Source organism: Salvelinus namaycush, chromosome 27, assembly GCF_016432855.1.
Source record: "Salvelinus namaycush isolate Seneca chromosome 27, SaNama_1.0, whole genome shotgun sequence".
NCBI classification, from domain to species: Eukaryota; Metazoa; Chordata; class Actinopteri; order Salmoniformes; family Salmonidae; genus Salvelinus; species Salvelinus namaycush.
In genome coordinates, this window is record NC_052333.1 from 28,527,776 (window position 1) to 28,543,599 (window position 15,824).

Here is a 15,824-nt window from a genome sequence, read left to right on the forward strand (position 1 = left end):
CATTTCATGCTTATATTTACAGTACAAAGCATTTTGCAATGAAACCTAATCGACCTCTGGCGGATAATAAATGTAAATACATGAACAGCATGACTTTCCTTGGGCGTGTCAGTGTCACCGAGGCACGGCGCCCCCACTCTAGCCCTGTTTATGCTTCTCAGTCTGAGTCACCCCCCATCCACAAACCAGGATAAAGCTCTGCTCTGCTCCTACAGCCCAGACGCCCATCCCTCCATCCACAGAGTGGACCACAGAGCCTTTGACAAAGGGAACAAAAACTAATGCCCAGAATCATATTATGGGGTCAAGGTCCATCTAACCTATTCACACCAGCAAGGAAACAGCAGTGCTAATAAAATGATTCTGTCATTACTTGCTCAGCTTAATTTGACTAGTATACGGTATGGAAACAAGGATCAAGATAAAACAGTGTAAAATGAGCAGTAGACCCTAAAAGCTTTGTGCTTCAACACTGGCAAGTAATGACAACAAAAACGTGACAGAAAATGTACTGAAGCTACTCCATGCCCCTAGTGCTCTTTCTAATTGTCTTTGTTTGGAGAGAAGGCAGCATGCTTTTCAGCTGTGTTGGCGACAGAGTCACTGGTCCTCCAGCCTATAGTCCTGGGGCGGTGTTGGGGGCCTCTCTACTGTTTTCTTTTCGGAGCGGCGGTTTAGTGACTGCGTCTGCAGCTCCTTCACCTCCTCCAGCACCTCCTTAGCCTGACGCCAGGAGGAGACGGCTTCCTGCAGAAGACGCTCCGCCTCTGCCCGTCTACTCTCCAAATCACAGTCACTGATAAGTGAGTGTGCACTCTTACTATGGAGCGAGTCATTACCCTTCAGACGGGGCGAGTCAGCACCCTTCAGACAGGGCGAGTCAGCACCCTTCGGACAAGTTGAGCCGATACTCTTCAGACTCTGAGAATTCTTGCCAATTATATTTAGCGAGTCCTTACCCCTCAGAACAGGAGAATCAGTATCCTTGATGCGAGGCGAGACAGAGTCCTTCAGACTAGATGAGTCAAAACTTTTTGAAAAGGGTGAACCAATATTCTTGAGACGTGGGGAGTCAGAACCCTTCAGACTTGGCAAGTGTGTTTCCATGAAACGGGAAGAATCAGCAGCCCTGAGACGGGGAGAGTCAGTAACCCTGAGACGGGGAGAGTCCTTACCCCTCAAATTAGGAGAGTCATCACTCTTTGAATGGAGTGAGTCTGTACCTTTTGAGCGGGACTTCTTGCCCTTCATACGAGGTGAGTCTCTCCCCTTCAAACGAGGCGAGTCTTTTACCCTCAAACGTGGGGAGTCACTATTCTTACTGCGAGGTGAGCCTGAGGCCCTGGAGTGAGGAGACTCAGACCCTCTCAGATGGTGCAAGCGGGGCGAGTCAATGCTCTTCAGATAGGGCGAGTCAATGCCCTTTGCATGTTGCAGTTCCTCCAATCGCATTTCTTCCAGCAGTTCCTGAGCCCTCTGCATTTTCTGGGCGATAAGACTCTGCAGTTGTCCAACAGGCTGGACAGGTTCATCTGTGGGACGAGGGCGAAGGACACCTCTGACTGGCCGTGAGGAAAGGACCTCGTCCATGGAGGCGCAGCGGCTCCTACCCTGGGCACTGAACCTCTTCCCTGGTTGAGGGGTGTGGGATTGAGCCTCAAGATGGTGCGCCCGGCCCCAGGAGAGCTCGCTCCCGCGAGGCAGGCTGCCCGTCTTGGGTACCCTTGGGTCCCTTGTGGTGACACAGAGTTTGGAGACATCTGTGCCAGAACGCTGACGACCTGTGGTCCGTTTGTCTAGGTCAACCCGGAAGTTATTTTCCCAGAAGCCTTCTTCCTCATCATCTGGGGTGGAGTCATCTTCCTCGTGGACAAGGTCAAGGGTCAACATTCCGTCTGAAGAGGTGGATGCCTAGGGAGAGCAACGAGAGTTTAGCATTCAATGAAACAGACCAGGATAAATCCTTACAATACAAACAGTACAATTTCTTATTTGCCTTTCACAAATAAAATATTGACTTGGAACTAAAATGTCAGTGTTAGCCAAGGTAGCAACACCCACCACAGCCATGAGGTGGCCCCGGGTGGGCAAGCGCCGTGCATGGGGAATCTTGGCACGATCACGTGTAGGGTGCACCAGGACACTGTCCTCTTCAATTGTGACCTATGGAGACAATCAGAAATAGATGTTTTTTTACATTCAGAATAACATAAATGTATATTTGTGGAGGGAGAGTTGGGAATGGATGAAAGAGTATAAGGTTATAGGAGCAACACGTAACTTCCCCTTAGCATGAGCTGAGGATGTAATGTAGAGAACAGTAGAGAGCATTAGAGTAGAGTACATTGTTGGGTGTTGAAATTCAACCTGCTGTGCGGAAGCAGGTACTTCACACTATGGTGGCTGCAGAGTTCATTCTCACTTCTCGACGATCTCTAAATACGGAAGATGGATTTTCACCCTATAGTGTGTGATGGGGAGGGAGACACTGTTTGATCGAGAGGCACGAGGAAAACCGGTGGGTGTCGGCAGGGACAGAGTGTTAACGAGGACTGTTCCCGACGGAGATGGATGAGTCAGCGAGGAAACACTTTGATCTCTCATCCACGCCTGGGGAGATGCCACTTACTTTCGCTTTTGTCTAAATTCACCAATTTTACATAGTGGGCTTAGCAACTGCAACGGCTACATTTGTCTGGAAACTTTTTAAGGCTGGCCGTGGGGGCGTTTTGAGTGTCGCTGGTTTCATTCGAAATCATAAATGTTGCATGAGAGACATGCTAATGAGAGAGAAAAATAAGGGAAGCTGTAGAAAGCTGGGGAGAAGTGAGAGCTGGCGACATAGGGACAGAGGAGGGGAGGAGAAGAGTGACTGACCTACCTCGTCAAAGATGCGGTTCTTGGCTTTGATGATGGCTGTATTGAGGGCATTGACCCACGACTCCTTGTCCTCGGGGCTAACGGCCAAAAACACAAGATTGGGCACCTGAGGAAAGGACAGAATCGATTGAGTGGTTGAAAGAAGAGAAAGGGATTCGCCCAATATTCACCCTTCTTCCTACAGTAAGTGTGCACTTGCACACTCTCATCGTGGATTTAAAAGCAATAAATGAGTGGAAGCATTGGCTGGAGGGAGAGTGGGAACGTAGCCAGTGTGTGGGAGATGGAAAGGGGGACAGAAAGCTTAATGGGGCGGCTTTGCCTAAATCGCCTTGAAAAGGAGATTGCGTCTCACTAAATGTTAAAAATGGTTCTTATCTAAAGCAGGGTCTAAGCTGTAAACTGGAGGAAGAATCTCTGCAAAGCTTGACACAAATAGGTAAATTGAGCATCTGCCTTTAATCCAGTTACATCTTCTTGTATATAATTAAAATCTTCTCTCAAACACACACTTCCCCCTTCCATTCCTGAAACGTAGTTACAGAATATCACACTAAGACAGAGAACAATGAAGTAAAATGAACCAGCAGCTGGTGCCGAGATCGAAAGGAACTGCAGTGGGTCAGAAGTGACAACTGTGGGTGGAATCTCTATAGGATTTGGCCGTTATAGAGAATGCCTCTTGAGTGGTAATGGGATTCTGTGGATTATGTCTTTCTGGAGAAATCCACCAATCCCGGTCTGTGGTGGGGGTGTGTTAGTGTTCAATCCAATGAGGCAACACAACCATATCATCTCCCAGAGAGAAAATTGAAGAAATGCCATCAGCTAGACAAATTCTTTGCACCTCTCTTGAACGGACTATGCACACACACTGGACTCTACCCACACACTGACACCCCAACACACACATACACACACACACACACACTTTCAACACATACACTCAGTGGCCAATTTATTAGGTACAACTATCTAGTACCGGGTCAGACTCCAGAACAGCCGAAATTCTTCAGGGCATGGAAACGTTGCTCAATTGGTATCAAGGGACCTAACGTGTGCCAGGAAAACATTCACCACACCATTACACCACTGCCACCAGCCTGTACCGTTGACACCAATACCGACAACAAAGTTTGTACATGTCGATAATGTATTTGTGTAAACATGTAAATAGCTACTCCCCTCAAAAAAGAACATGAAATCCCGCTTATGCTTACTGAGGCATGAAATGCAGTAGTTTGAACAGTTTGGTGCACAACATGACATTTGTAGGTAATTGCGCTTATGCTTAATAGCCGACTGAGGGAATACAATAGTGCGACCAGTTTTGTGTACAACATGAAGTTTGTAGGCTACACCAGCTACCGGACAAAGGCGATCATCAAGGAGGGGGACCGGCAGCGAAGCAGTCAGCACAGCAGCTACGTAGGTAGCGGAGTAGACACAGCAGAAAACAAGGTCTGAGGTTAACACAGGCTTAGGAGATACGTTATACGTTTTGTTTCTATGAGATAATATGTCATGTTAACGTGACCTTTATGAATTATGAAGCCTTTTCGTCCTTATTTTTGGCGTTTATCCCAAAACGCTATTCATTTCCCCATAGGCTTTGTCCAACGAACCATGGCAGAGATAGTTCCTACAAAAAGACGCCGTTACTATTTATCTCTATGGAGATACAAAATCTCGGTGTCTGTAGCCACTCCGTTATCTTTAACTCTGCATTGTTGGAAAAGGGCCCGTAAGTAAGCATTTCACTGTTAGTCTACACCTGCTGTATAGGAAGCATGTGACAAATACAATTTGATTGATTTGATTTGAACGTGTACTCTATATATCATACTCTCTCTTCACAGAAAACCACAAAATATGTCTGAGGATAAACTGTGCTCAAATTTCAGTTTTCAGCTAAATAAAACTTCTAAGTGCATTTTCAGCTAAAATTGACACCTGCAGTAAGGGCTTCTTACTGAGGCCTTCGCACCCCAGGCCCTGCGCAGCCTCCCTGCCTGACTCCTTCACTCTCCCTGGGCAGAAGGACCCACCATATTCCCAGGCTGCTTGCAGCGAAGCAGGGTGAACCTGCTGTGGTTCTTCTTACTGCGACTCTTGGCCTTGCGCAGCTCCTCAGAGCGTTCGTAGTCAGCCAGGTCAAACAACTCCTGGACCTTCCTCTCATCCTTCACCTGGAAACACACAGACAAAACAGGAAGTAGTTACAACTCATGTCTATACAGATGTGCAAGATGGCACTGGCAAATTAGCTTTGTCAATTTGTTTTGAACCTTAAAACATCTGTCTACCACAATAATGCACACATATGCACACACACACACAGAACAACCTAATGTGCATTACAGCAGGTCATCTTGAGTTTAACCCAAGGGAAAATACTAATTATAAACTGGGTGGTTCCAGCCCTGAATGCTGATTGGCTGACAGCCGTGGTATATAAGATCGTATATTTTTACTGCTCTAACTACGTTGGTAACCAGTTTATAATAACAATAAAGCACTTCCGCGATGCGTCGTACCTAAGAACAGCCCTTAGCTGTGGTATATTGGCCATAAACCACACCTCCCCTCATGCCTTATTGCTTAATTGCCACTCTCTGTTATCCAGCAGCTTTCAACAGCACAGAGACACACCACGGTGCCTGGGTAAAAATCAGCCACTTCTCACATTCGTATCATCCATTACGTTATTGAGGTTTCAAATGACAGGTTCTGAAATATCAGGCCTTAAATGCATATACAGAAGCTGTCTGTAGGTGTAACAAAGGTCTTTTTAAGTCCAAATGTCTATATAAAAAAATCCATTAGGCCTGACATCATAATGTCACCATGTTATGATCATACTTTTACACAGAGCATTGAAAAATGTGTTTATTTTCAAAACCTGCTTCCCAATACCGTCAAAAAGCAATAGCCAGACAAATTGGTAGAAAAATGTAGTCTTGGAGCGGGTGTTCCTGTGTTACTCCCCTGCCTCCCATTATTGGTCTCGTGGCCCCGCAGGAAAGTGTCTGTTTAAACACAGATCAATTGTAATCAACAGCGCTGGTGGCAGAGACATCGACCCCTGCACTGAGCCTGACTGACAGGTGATTACATACAACCCCAGGGGTGGTGGGACCTCCCAGAGAGCCCCATTAGATTCTACACACCAACGGGCTCAATGGGGGTCAAGGCAGGTGTGTGTGTGTTTGGTGGTGTTGGGGGTTGGTTATTGACATGGGTACAAGCCTGTGTGTAGGCCTCTTGTGAGAACTAAAGGAGACGCAGAGAAATAAAGGTTGAACGTCATTGGAACACATAGCAATGGTGTGTGTGGGTGGATGTAAGTGTGTTTTTGGAAGGGGCAGGGGTGTTCCACTTTCATCTTGATGCATAGAGATTTTCCACAGCAACAGAGCCCTGCATCAGAGGAATCTGCCAACGTTCGAACGAGACACGGAGCAACTGAGAGCTTCTGTGATCAAAGAAACCACCACATACGGTATCATTACATAATGTGTCGCAGCCTAGTATCAACCACTATTAAACCACTAGCAGCCTGAAATGCACTTGTTAGGGCTACATTTGGCCATATTTGTCTTTAATTTCATTGAGGAACTCTATTATGCCTAGCGATATACAGTATACTGTATGAGCACAATACATACATCAAAGTGTTTTCACTTTTCAGGAAGTGTGTGTGTGTGTGTGTGTGTGTGTGTGTGTGTGTGTGTGTGTGTGTGTGTGTGTGTGTGTGTGTGTGTGTGTGTGTGTGTGTGTGTGTGTGTGTGTGTGTGTGGGAGAGAGAGACTAATATGGGGCAAAAGAAGCTCTGAGGATTCATTCTGGAACCCCACCCTCCCATCAATATTTCCCTCCCCTCTTGCCCCCCTCCTGCCCCCCTCCTGCTCCCCTCCTGTACCGCTCCTGCGCTAATCCTGTGGCCCTCCTGCACCTCTCCTGCTCCCTATATGGAAAAGCAGAGTTGGAGGTGTCAGTCGGGGTTAAATGCTGCACTGAACCACTGAGAATAACCCAGTAACATACAGCCCTGAAACGCCAAGATACAGAAAGTGTATACTAGCCGGCCGCAGCCCATCCAACAGTAGAATGCAGGGGAAATCCTAGAGCGAATGGAAAGGCGATGTCCCTTTGGTCACACTCCAAAATCTGGTGGACATGCCTGAAATATCCTGTAATCAAGCCCGAGAGGATTTTATATAAACCAGGTTGGAATTAAAAGGAGAAAGGGATTAAAAGCATCTTTTCAATCACTCTGGAAAATGTAATGCAGTTTAGAGCTGGGGAGTTGAAAGAGGCTGGTTTATTTATAATGTAATACTACATATACGTATATAATATTCTCAGAACTGGCGAGGAGGCTTTCCTGAAATAACTAGTGTAACAAGTATGGAAAGCTAAACCACCATGGCCTCCCTGCACCAATCATATAGCTTTGTTACATTGACCATATGATATGCTTGATGACCAGTCATCTTGCACTATTTCCAATTACATACGGGTTTCCACCAATAACCCAGTTCTCCACTGATCACATTGATCCGTCGGACCAGTAACAACACTTGTCTGGTCCTTGACCAATTTCAGAGGTGTGTTAGTCCAATGTCATGCTAAGCTCCCCCAGTCAGAGGGATTCTCTCTCAACCACTAAACTTGGTCACACATTCGCCTTCTGTCACAGATGTTGAGCCAATCACATTGCAGTATCTGTAAGCTACGTCAATCACAAAGATCTTGACCAACTACAAAACACTTGTCCAACTATGTCACCATATTTCTTCAATGCATGGCCTAAAATCTTACCTCAGGTACCCCTTGGTATCCGATGAATACAAGCTTCCCTCACTCTCTCTCACAAAATCCTGTTTTGTTTGTGTCCTCTTTCATATGCCGTGCAAGCCACCACTGAAAACCATAACTCTATAAATACAGTATATAAACATAGACGGAAATCCCATCAATTATTCACAGAGATCATAGATTGAGTGCTCGAGTGGAAGCACTTTGAGCATTCTACAGGAGCATCTCTCTGTCTGCACGTGCCAAGACTACAGAAGAGAACAGAGAGTGCTCTTATGAAAGGTGTATGATGTGCGTAACCTGCAGCCAATAGCACAGCTGTAAGATAAGAACAGAGCGATGCGCAGGGTTGATATCGTCGGAGCAGAGAACAGGCACCTCCTTAACCTGCTCTCACAGCACACAGCCACACATCTTATTCTCAACTATGACAGCATACGCTACTGTACACTTCACACACAACAGCAGCCTTCTATGGACGACCAGACCTCTCTGTAACACACGCATCTATGCAGTTCCTGTGCTGTGTAATACACGTTCTTATAGCAGCATGTCCGTCTGGCCAATTGAGGCTCTCCGAGCTATGGTTCTGCAGCCTATTATGGGAAGATGATCAAAATTATTCAAACTCCTGCGTTGAGCAGTAGCTGAGTGGGCATAATATGAAAGATACACCGCAGTTAACAGGCTCTTTGAGATGATGAAACCTTTAATGATATCTTGAAATGTTCAACACAAAAATACTGGAGCTGTTCCCTGAGTAGTTTCCCCTGACACTGCAAAGTAACAGGGAGGTGATGAAATTCAATAGTCTTAAAATACACTAAGTGTACAAAACATTAGAAACACCTTCCTAATATTGAGTTGCACCCCCTTTTGCCCTCAGAACAGCCTCAATTCATTGGGGGCATGGACTCTAAAAGGTGTCGAAAGCATTCCACAGGGATGCTGGCCCATGTTGACTCCAATGCTTCCCAAAGTTGTGTCAAGTTGGCTGGATGTCCTTTGGGTGGTAGACCATTCTTGATACACACGGAAAACCGTTGAGTGTGAAAAACCCAGTTATTGACATACACAAACCGGTGTGCCTGGCACCTACTACCATACCCCATTCAAAAGCACTTAAATATTTTGTCTTGCCCATTCACCCTCTGAATGGCACACATACACAATCCATGTCTCAATTGTCTCAAGGCTTAAAAATCCTTCTTTATCCTGTCTCCTCCCCTTCATCTACACTGATTGAAGTGGATTTAACAAGTGACATCAATAAAGGATAATGCTTTCACCTGGATTCACCTGGTCAGTCTATGTCATGTCGTGTTCCTAATGTTTTGTACACTCAATATACACTACCGGTCAAAAGTTTTAGAACACCTACTCATTCAAGAGTTTTTTCTTTATTTTTACTATTTTCTACAATGTAGAATAATAGTGAAGACATCACAACTATGAAATAACACATATGGAATCATGTAGTAACCAAAAAAGTGTTAAACAAATCTATATATATTTTATATTTGAGAATCTTCAAATAGCCACCCTTTGTCTTGATGACAGCTTTTCACACTCTTGGCATTCTTTCAACCAGCTTCACCTGGAATGCTTTTCCAACAGTCTTGAAGGAGTTCCCACATATGCTGAGTATTGTTGGCTGCTTTTCCTTCACTTTGCGGTCTGACTCATCCCAAACCATCTCAATTTGGTTGAGGGGATTGTGGAGGCCAGGTCATCTGATGTAGCACTCAATCACTCTCCTTCTTGGTAAAATAGCCCTTACACAGCCTGGAGGTGTGTTGGGTCATTGTCCTGCTGAAAAACAAATGATAGTCCCACTAAGCCCAAACCAGATGGGATGGCGTATTGCTGCAGAATATCGTGGTAAACATGCTGGTAAGAATTCTAAATAAATCACAGACAGTGTCACCAGCAAAGCACCCCCACACCATAACACCTCCTCCTCCATGCTTTACGGTGGGAAATACACATGCGGAGATCATCCGTTCACCCACACCGCATCTCACAAAGACACGGCGGTTGGAACCAAAAATGTCCAATTTGGACTCCAGACCAAATGACAAATTTCCACCGGTCTAATGTCCATTGCTCGTGTTTCTTGGCCCAAGCAAGTCTCTGCTTTTTATTGGTGTCCTTTAGTAGTGGTTTCTTTGCAGCAATTCGACCATGAAGGCCTGATTCACAGTCTCCTCTGAACAGTTGATGTTGAGATGTGTCTGTTACTTCAACTCTGTGAAGCATTTATTTGGGCTGAAATTTCTGAGGCTGGTAACTCTAATGAATTTATCCTTTGCACAAGAGGTAACTCTAGGTCTTCCATTCCTGTGGCAGTCCTCATGAGAGCCAGTGTCATCGTAACGCTTGATGGTTTTTGCGACTGCACTTGAAGAAACTTTCAAAGTTTTTTAAATGTTCCATATTGACTGACCCTCATGTCTTAAAGTAATGATGGACTGTCGTTTCTCTTTGGTTATTTGAGCTGTTCTTGCCATATGGACTTGGTCTTTCACCAAATAGGGCTATCTTCTGTATATCACTCCTACCTTGTCACAACACAACTGATTGGCTAAAATGCATTAAGAAGGAAAGAAATTCCACAAATTAACTTTTAAGAATGCACACCTGTTAATTGAAATTCATTCCAGGTGACTACCTCATGAAGCTGGTTGAGAGAATGTCAAGAGTGTGCAAAGCTGTCATCAATGCAACAGGTGGCTATTTGAAGAATCTCAAATATAAAATACATTTTGATTTGTTTAACACTTTTTTGGTTACTACATGATTCCATATGTGTTATTTCATAGTTTTGATGTCTTCATTATTATTCTACAATGTAAAAAATAATAAAAAATAAAGAAAAACCCTTGAATGAGTAGGACTATATGTCCTCCTGCGGCAGGAGTTCATCCCAGCTTACGCTTTAGTTCTCTCTGTGAACTTCCCTCTAAATACAGTATCACCCCCAAAATCAAACATTGAAAAAATTGACAAGAGAACAGATAGATACATGTTTGTATTAGTGGTCAAATGATGAAGTACGTTTGAATCTGGGGAAGTACAGAGTAATGTCACCAGCAGGTGACGTCTCAGACTCCCAGTTGCATGGCTGCAAATCCTCTTATGAGAATCTCTGACACATCGAACCGGTGCCCCGTGTGAAGATGCTTCGAGGTAATAGAACAGTATACCTGCTTACTCTGCTTCCCCAAGCTTATGTAGCTAATCTTATGAGGCAGCAGACAATTGGCCAGCTTGCACACACACTCATGCCACAATTCAATCAATTGCAGATAAAGTTCAACTACAATGCTTGTCACGTTTTAACGCAAGTGTTTTTAATACATTTAAGCAAATACAAGCAAGTTGTATATTTTGTGGACGCTTGATTATGTTGATTCAACACCAGACCTGCTTTGAAATACAGTATAACGTGTTGGAGTGAACTCACAGTATGAGTGTCCTTCATCTGTGATTAATAGAAATGATTGAGGCAATTAATTCAGTGATTGTGGTTCAAAAGTGTAATTTGTGCTGTAACTTCGCTAACAAAATGGTGGCACTCAAAGTCGATAAGCCATTAAATCAAACTCAAAGAGGGCACTCTATAGGAAAATGAAAAGATTATTCCGGGCCCAAAGAGGCCGTACAGCTGTAGTTACGCTGAGTGTCAGAGATACAAAAGCCTTAGTGTTCATCTTAGCCTTCTGGCCTACTTCATGAACAGCGTGCTTGTCTTTTCAAAGTTCACATTTGAATAATGCACCACCATTAATTGTGGTTAAGAAGTTGCAGCGGAGCACATGACACGCAGGTCAAACAGCACTGAGGGAGCAGTTACCTTCACCTGACAAATAGCTAGCATGCCACTTACCAATTACCCTAATATAAAAATATCTCCTTATCAAAAATAGAATTGTATTAAGTGTAAAAGGAGTCATCGATGCATTACATAACAGAGCTAAAACATCCAAGAAATTAGAGAGCATTTGTGAGACACGATAAAGAGACTAAGAAAGAGAGAGAACGTTAACTACACTGAATTGATGCGTCCCGTACCACAGGTGAGGATGGTGATGGCATTACACAGCAACTGAACCTCAGCTTCAGCGTGTGTGTGTTTCTGTGTCTGTGTGTATAGGGTAGGGTTGAGGGGTGGGGGCATGGGGCGCTTGGGGATCCTCAGGCACAGCGAGAGGCGCAGCTGCGTCAGCCGTGGTCTTATGAGATTCTGACACGTGTTTGTTGCTCATCCAGCAGGCTGTAAGGGAGTAGGTTCACAGAAGAAAAAAAAAACTTTTAAACCCTTGGTTCTAAAATGATCAGGGAAACTGGCATGGAGCCCTCAGTCTCGCTCTCTCCCTTCAAGGGAAGCCTGTGGGTACCCTGCTGGAGCCTTGTCCACGGTCTTATTCGGGGTTCTGGAATGGACAGCGGAGCACTCAGTCAGGCCTTTGGGGCTTGAAGATAAGAGAGGCATTGCATGTGACTGAATCGTCAAGTGAACCTGCAATGTTGTCATTGGCTTGTTTGTTTCATTAGCAAGCGTGACACCTACATCCACAACTGAACCAGATACACATTTTACGAACAAGGTTAGCCTTAACTGAACCTGAACTGAACTAAGTGCATGTCTAGGAGTTATTATCTTTAAATGTTTGTCTTTCATTAGACCAATAGAGAAATGCAGACCCTTATGTGGAACTTTAATTCGCTGTTCTGAGAATCCCATAGAGGAATAATTTAAAGGGCATTATTCCACTTTCAGAAAGACCTGTGCCCTCTCAGCTGTCAGTAGCGTTTACCTCCATGATTACTGCTTGGGGGGGGGGGGGGGGGGGGGAGTATTGAAACAGTGATATCAAACAGAATCTGACCTCAAAAACAAAGAAGACAGAAAAGAATAGAGAATACAGAGATGGATGGCTGATTGTCCATGCCCTATAGTGTGGTCATTATCAACAACAAAAAGATACCAGCGCTACTCCCCAGAAATGATGGTTCAGTGCCTTTCCACAGAACGAAAGGGTGTGAATTCGCTACATCTCAAGGTTTAACACCGAGGCCATTTGATCTCGAAACTTGTACTGATAATGAGGCTGTTCACTGGAACCTTTCATGTGATTAAAGCACTTAGACATAAGCCATTACTTTCGGTCAAACAGAATAGTTATCTTTCTATGCCATGGCCAAAAACCTGTTGTATTGTAATGGGCAGTGTTCTAAATCTGCCCAACGATTATACTGAGTCACCATCTGCCACCAATGCCCATAGTAGTACACACTGGTTGAATCCACGTTTCCATGTCATTTCAATGAAATTATGTTGAACCAACGTGGAATAGACGTTGAATTGACGCCTGTGCCCAGTGGGCATTTTGTTGACCTCAGAAGGTGGGAACGTTTGCGTCAGTGAAAGTAATCTGAATTCAGCACATCATTTTTTTGGCTTGCATGGTGATTTGTGCTTAGATTTGACAATTGAGCATATTTATTTTCAACAGCCAAGGAAATTCAATCAGATTTTGTCCCATTTCCATGGCCTTGATTTCCAGACTTCTAACAACATCTGTCTATTCAAAACCAGGGGACTCTTGGTTAAATGTGTTGCTGGAAACAACAGACCAAGAGCTGAGAGCTCAGGTGTAGCTTACATTAAAGGCATTTCACATTTCACAAAACAAGTTCCTCAGAACTCTGAAACTTGAGAAACCCAAGATGTCCTTCCACACGCCAAAAGGTAAAATCCATGTTTGCTGTCACAGCTGTCATCTAAAAGGTGCATCTTAAACAGGCTGTGTGGTATTTGTGGTTCATTGGTTTTCAACTGTGTGGTGCACAGACAGACACCTACACAGACACACACACAAAGCATCTCTACTGAGCAAGGGGAGCGAGCATGCAACAAAGGAAACCTGAAATGTCTACGGCAGTACAGGCCGCACACACACACACGCACACACACAGGCAGCCAGGTTGTCCGTTTAACAATTTCAAGTACAGGTGCGCCCACTGTAGACACAATTATAGCCTTCACCAGTGGAGGCTGCTGAGGAGAGGATGAGTCATAATAATGGCTGGAATGGAGTCAATGGAGTGACATCAACCACATAGAAACCACATATGATGTGTTTGATGCCATTCCATCGTCTCTATTCCAGTCATTATTATGAGCCGTCCTTTCCTCAGCAGCCTCCACTGGCCTACACATAATATTGGAGCACGGGAGGTTGGTGGCACCTTAACTGGGAGGACGGGCTCATGGTAATGGCTGGAGCGGAATTAGTGGAACTGTATCAAATACATCAAACACATGGTTTGATGCCATTCCATTTGCTCCATTCCAGCCACTGTTATGAGCCATCCTCCCCTCAGCAGCCTCCACTGTGGAGGTGAAAGAGAAGTGCATACCTCTTTCTCAGAGATGTACAGATGGTCTCCTCTCAGTATCACGAAACGGTTTTTCCATATTTCCCTGAAAATCCCTTTGCCACAGAACTTGCGGATCCAGCCTACTTTGTCTGGCTGCGATGACAGCTGGTTGACATCTTGAGGACCCTGCATGTTAAAAGTGGGATAAATCCGTTAAAACCTAGTTTAGCTTACGTAACAAGATGTTCGCGAGAGTACAGAGAAAATAAGAGCTCTTTCAAAGGCAAATGACTTTTCAATCTGAGCCTCAGTAAATCCACTCTGGCAACTATCAGCCTCCTCGCGTCTTTTCCCCCAAAAATGATAACGGTGCGCTCTTCTGTGCGTAAAATTGAAGTGCATGTCTTATAACATCCAGGGTGTGGCAAATAAAATATCTGAAAGCTACCAACCGATACAGCGCAACGGACATCTGACAACACATTGTACTCTTCACTGGATGGTTGAAGCCGTATGTTGAGGAAATCCGTGTAATGGCACACAAGGAAATTGATAGGCTACACATTGAATGTGGAACGCATAAGGAGGTGCCAGACGACCATTATTTAGGAATTGTAGGCTATCAAATGTGTGATATAGACAATGTGTGTGATATAGCGGCTAATGTGTGCTGTCGTGTCAAAGCGCGCATAATGCCCGATTATATGGGCATATTGCCAGTTATATCCTAGAAAATGTATAGCCTAATGCAAAGATGCATGGCCAAAAACTTTCACCCAATAATTGAAAAAAAAAGCTATATCTCACCCGTTTGGCTAAATTGTTCTTCTTCATAATGACAGAATCACTTTTGTGGATGTGAGCCAGGGAGTTCCTACAGTTTTAAGTATTTTCCTTTCTTTCGGAGAAGATATTTTTTTTAATTGCATAAAATGTCTTTCCCTTTATTTTCTCCCCAATCTGTTTCAATAACGGTTTATATTCTTAATTTCGATGACGCGGTCTGTTCGTGCACTGTCCGTTATTACGAGACGGTGGCATCGTCCCTCCACCTCGGTAGGTAGGCTACACTGATCTCAAACAAGCGGGCTGAAAGGGCATTCCCGTTATTAAAGCGCTCGACAGCTCCATCTATTGCGCTGTCGGCGTGATGTCACCAAGACCGAGGAAGTCAAAGCGCTCTTACAGTACGTTTGGGAAATAGAAGAGCAAGGGTCAGTTGAGAGTAATACATCTCAAATCAACACAGTCTCACATTCAATTCGCGCATATATGTACAAAATGTATTTCAGCAGATTTCGTGCGTTTTTGTGCATTTTTGGGGTGTTTTGGGGTTGGTTCAATTCGTTTGAAAATACACGAATTTCTGTGCTACTTAATTCGTGCGAAAAGACACAAATTTAACCAGTAGGTGACACACAAGCCGTTGCAACAACCATGTAGACGCGATAATTTGTATTTCATTTTTGTTCTTCTTAATGGCTAATTCAACGTCATGAATATACAGAAATGTTGTCTTTGTTTAACCATGTTTTAAAATGTGTCGTTGTATGCCTATATGTACTGTTTTAGACTTGCTGAACAGAATTTTTGAGAAAAGACGCACATTTACCTGCGACTTAATTCGTGGGAAATATTGTTTTATTAATGCCAATGCTGTTTTCTGTGGTTGATTTCGCTTAATACTTTGGATACTGGTGCACTTGTAATCAGAACGCCTTTTTGTCATGTAGGCA

General features: G+C 44.2%; 1 protein-coding gene across 1 annotated transcript; it reads right to left on the reverse strand.

Annotated features, from left to right (window-relative positions):
- Positions 1-600: 600 nt before the first annotated feature.
- On the reverse strand, positions 601-14,922 carry LOC120022326 (pleckstrin homology domain-containing family O member 1-A-like). Its single transcript, XM_038966221.1, has 6 exons — positions 14,896-14,922; positions 14,128-14,274; positions 4,929-5,069; positions 2,882-2,986; positions 2,062-2,163; positions 601-1,911 (listed from the first exon to the last, which is right to left on the reverse strand). The coding sequence occupies exons 1-6, from the start codon at positions 14,920-14,922 to the stop codon at positions 601-603; spliced, it is 1,833 nt and encodes a 610-aa protein (XP_038822149.1).
- Positions 14,923-15,824: the final 902 nt, after the last annotated feature.

Excerpts from the sequence above, each read along its gene's own strand:
- LOC120022326 (XM_038966221.1), bottom strand. The coding sequence starts at position 14,922 with ATGAAGAAGAACAATTTAGCCAAACGG. Across the intron at positions 5,070-14,127 it reads TGTACATCTCTGAGAAAGAG|GTGAAGGATGAGAGGAAGGT; the intron begins GTATGCACTTCT and ends GTGTGTTTCCAG. Across the intron at positions 1,912-2,061 it reads GGGGCCACCTCATGGCTGTG|GCATCCACCTCTTCAGACGG; the intron begins GTGGGTGTTGCT and ends TGCTCTCCCTAG.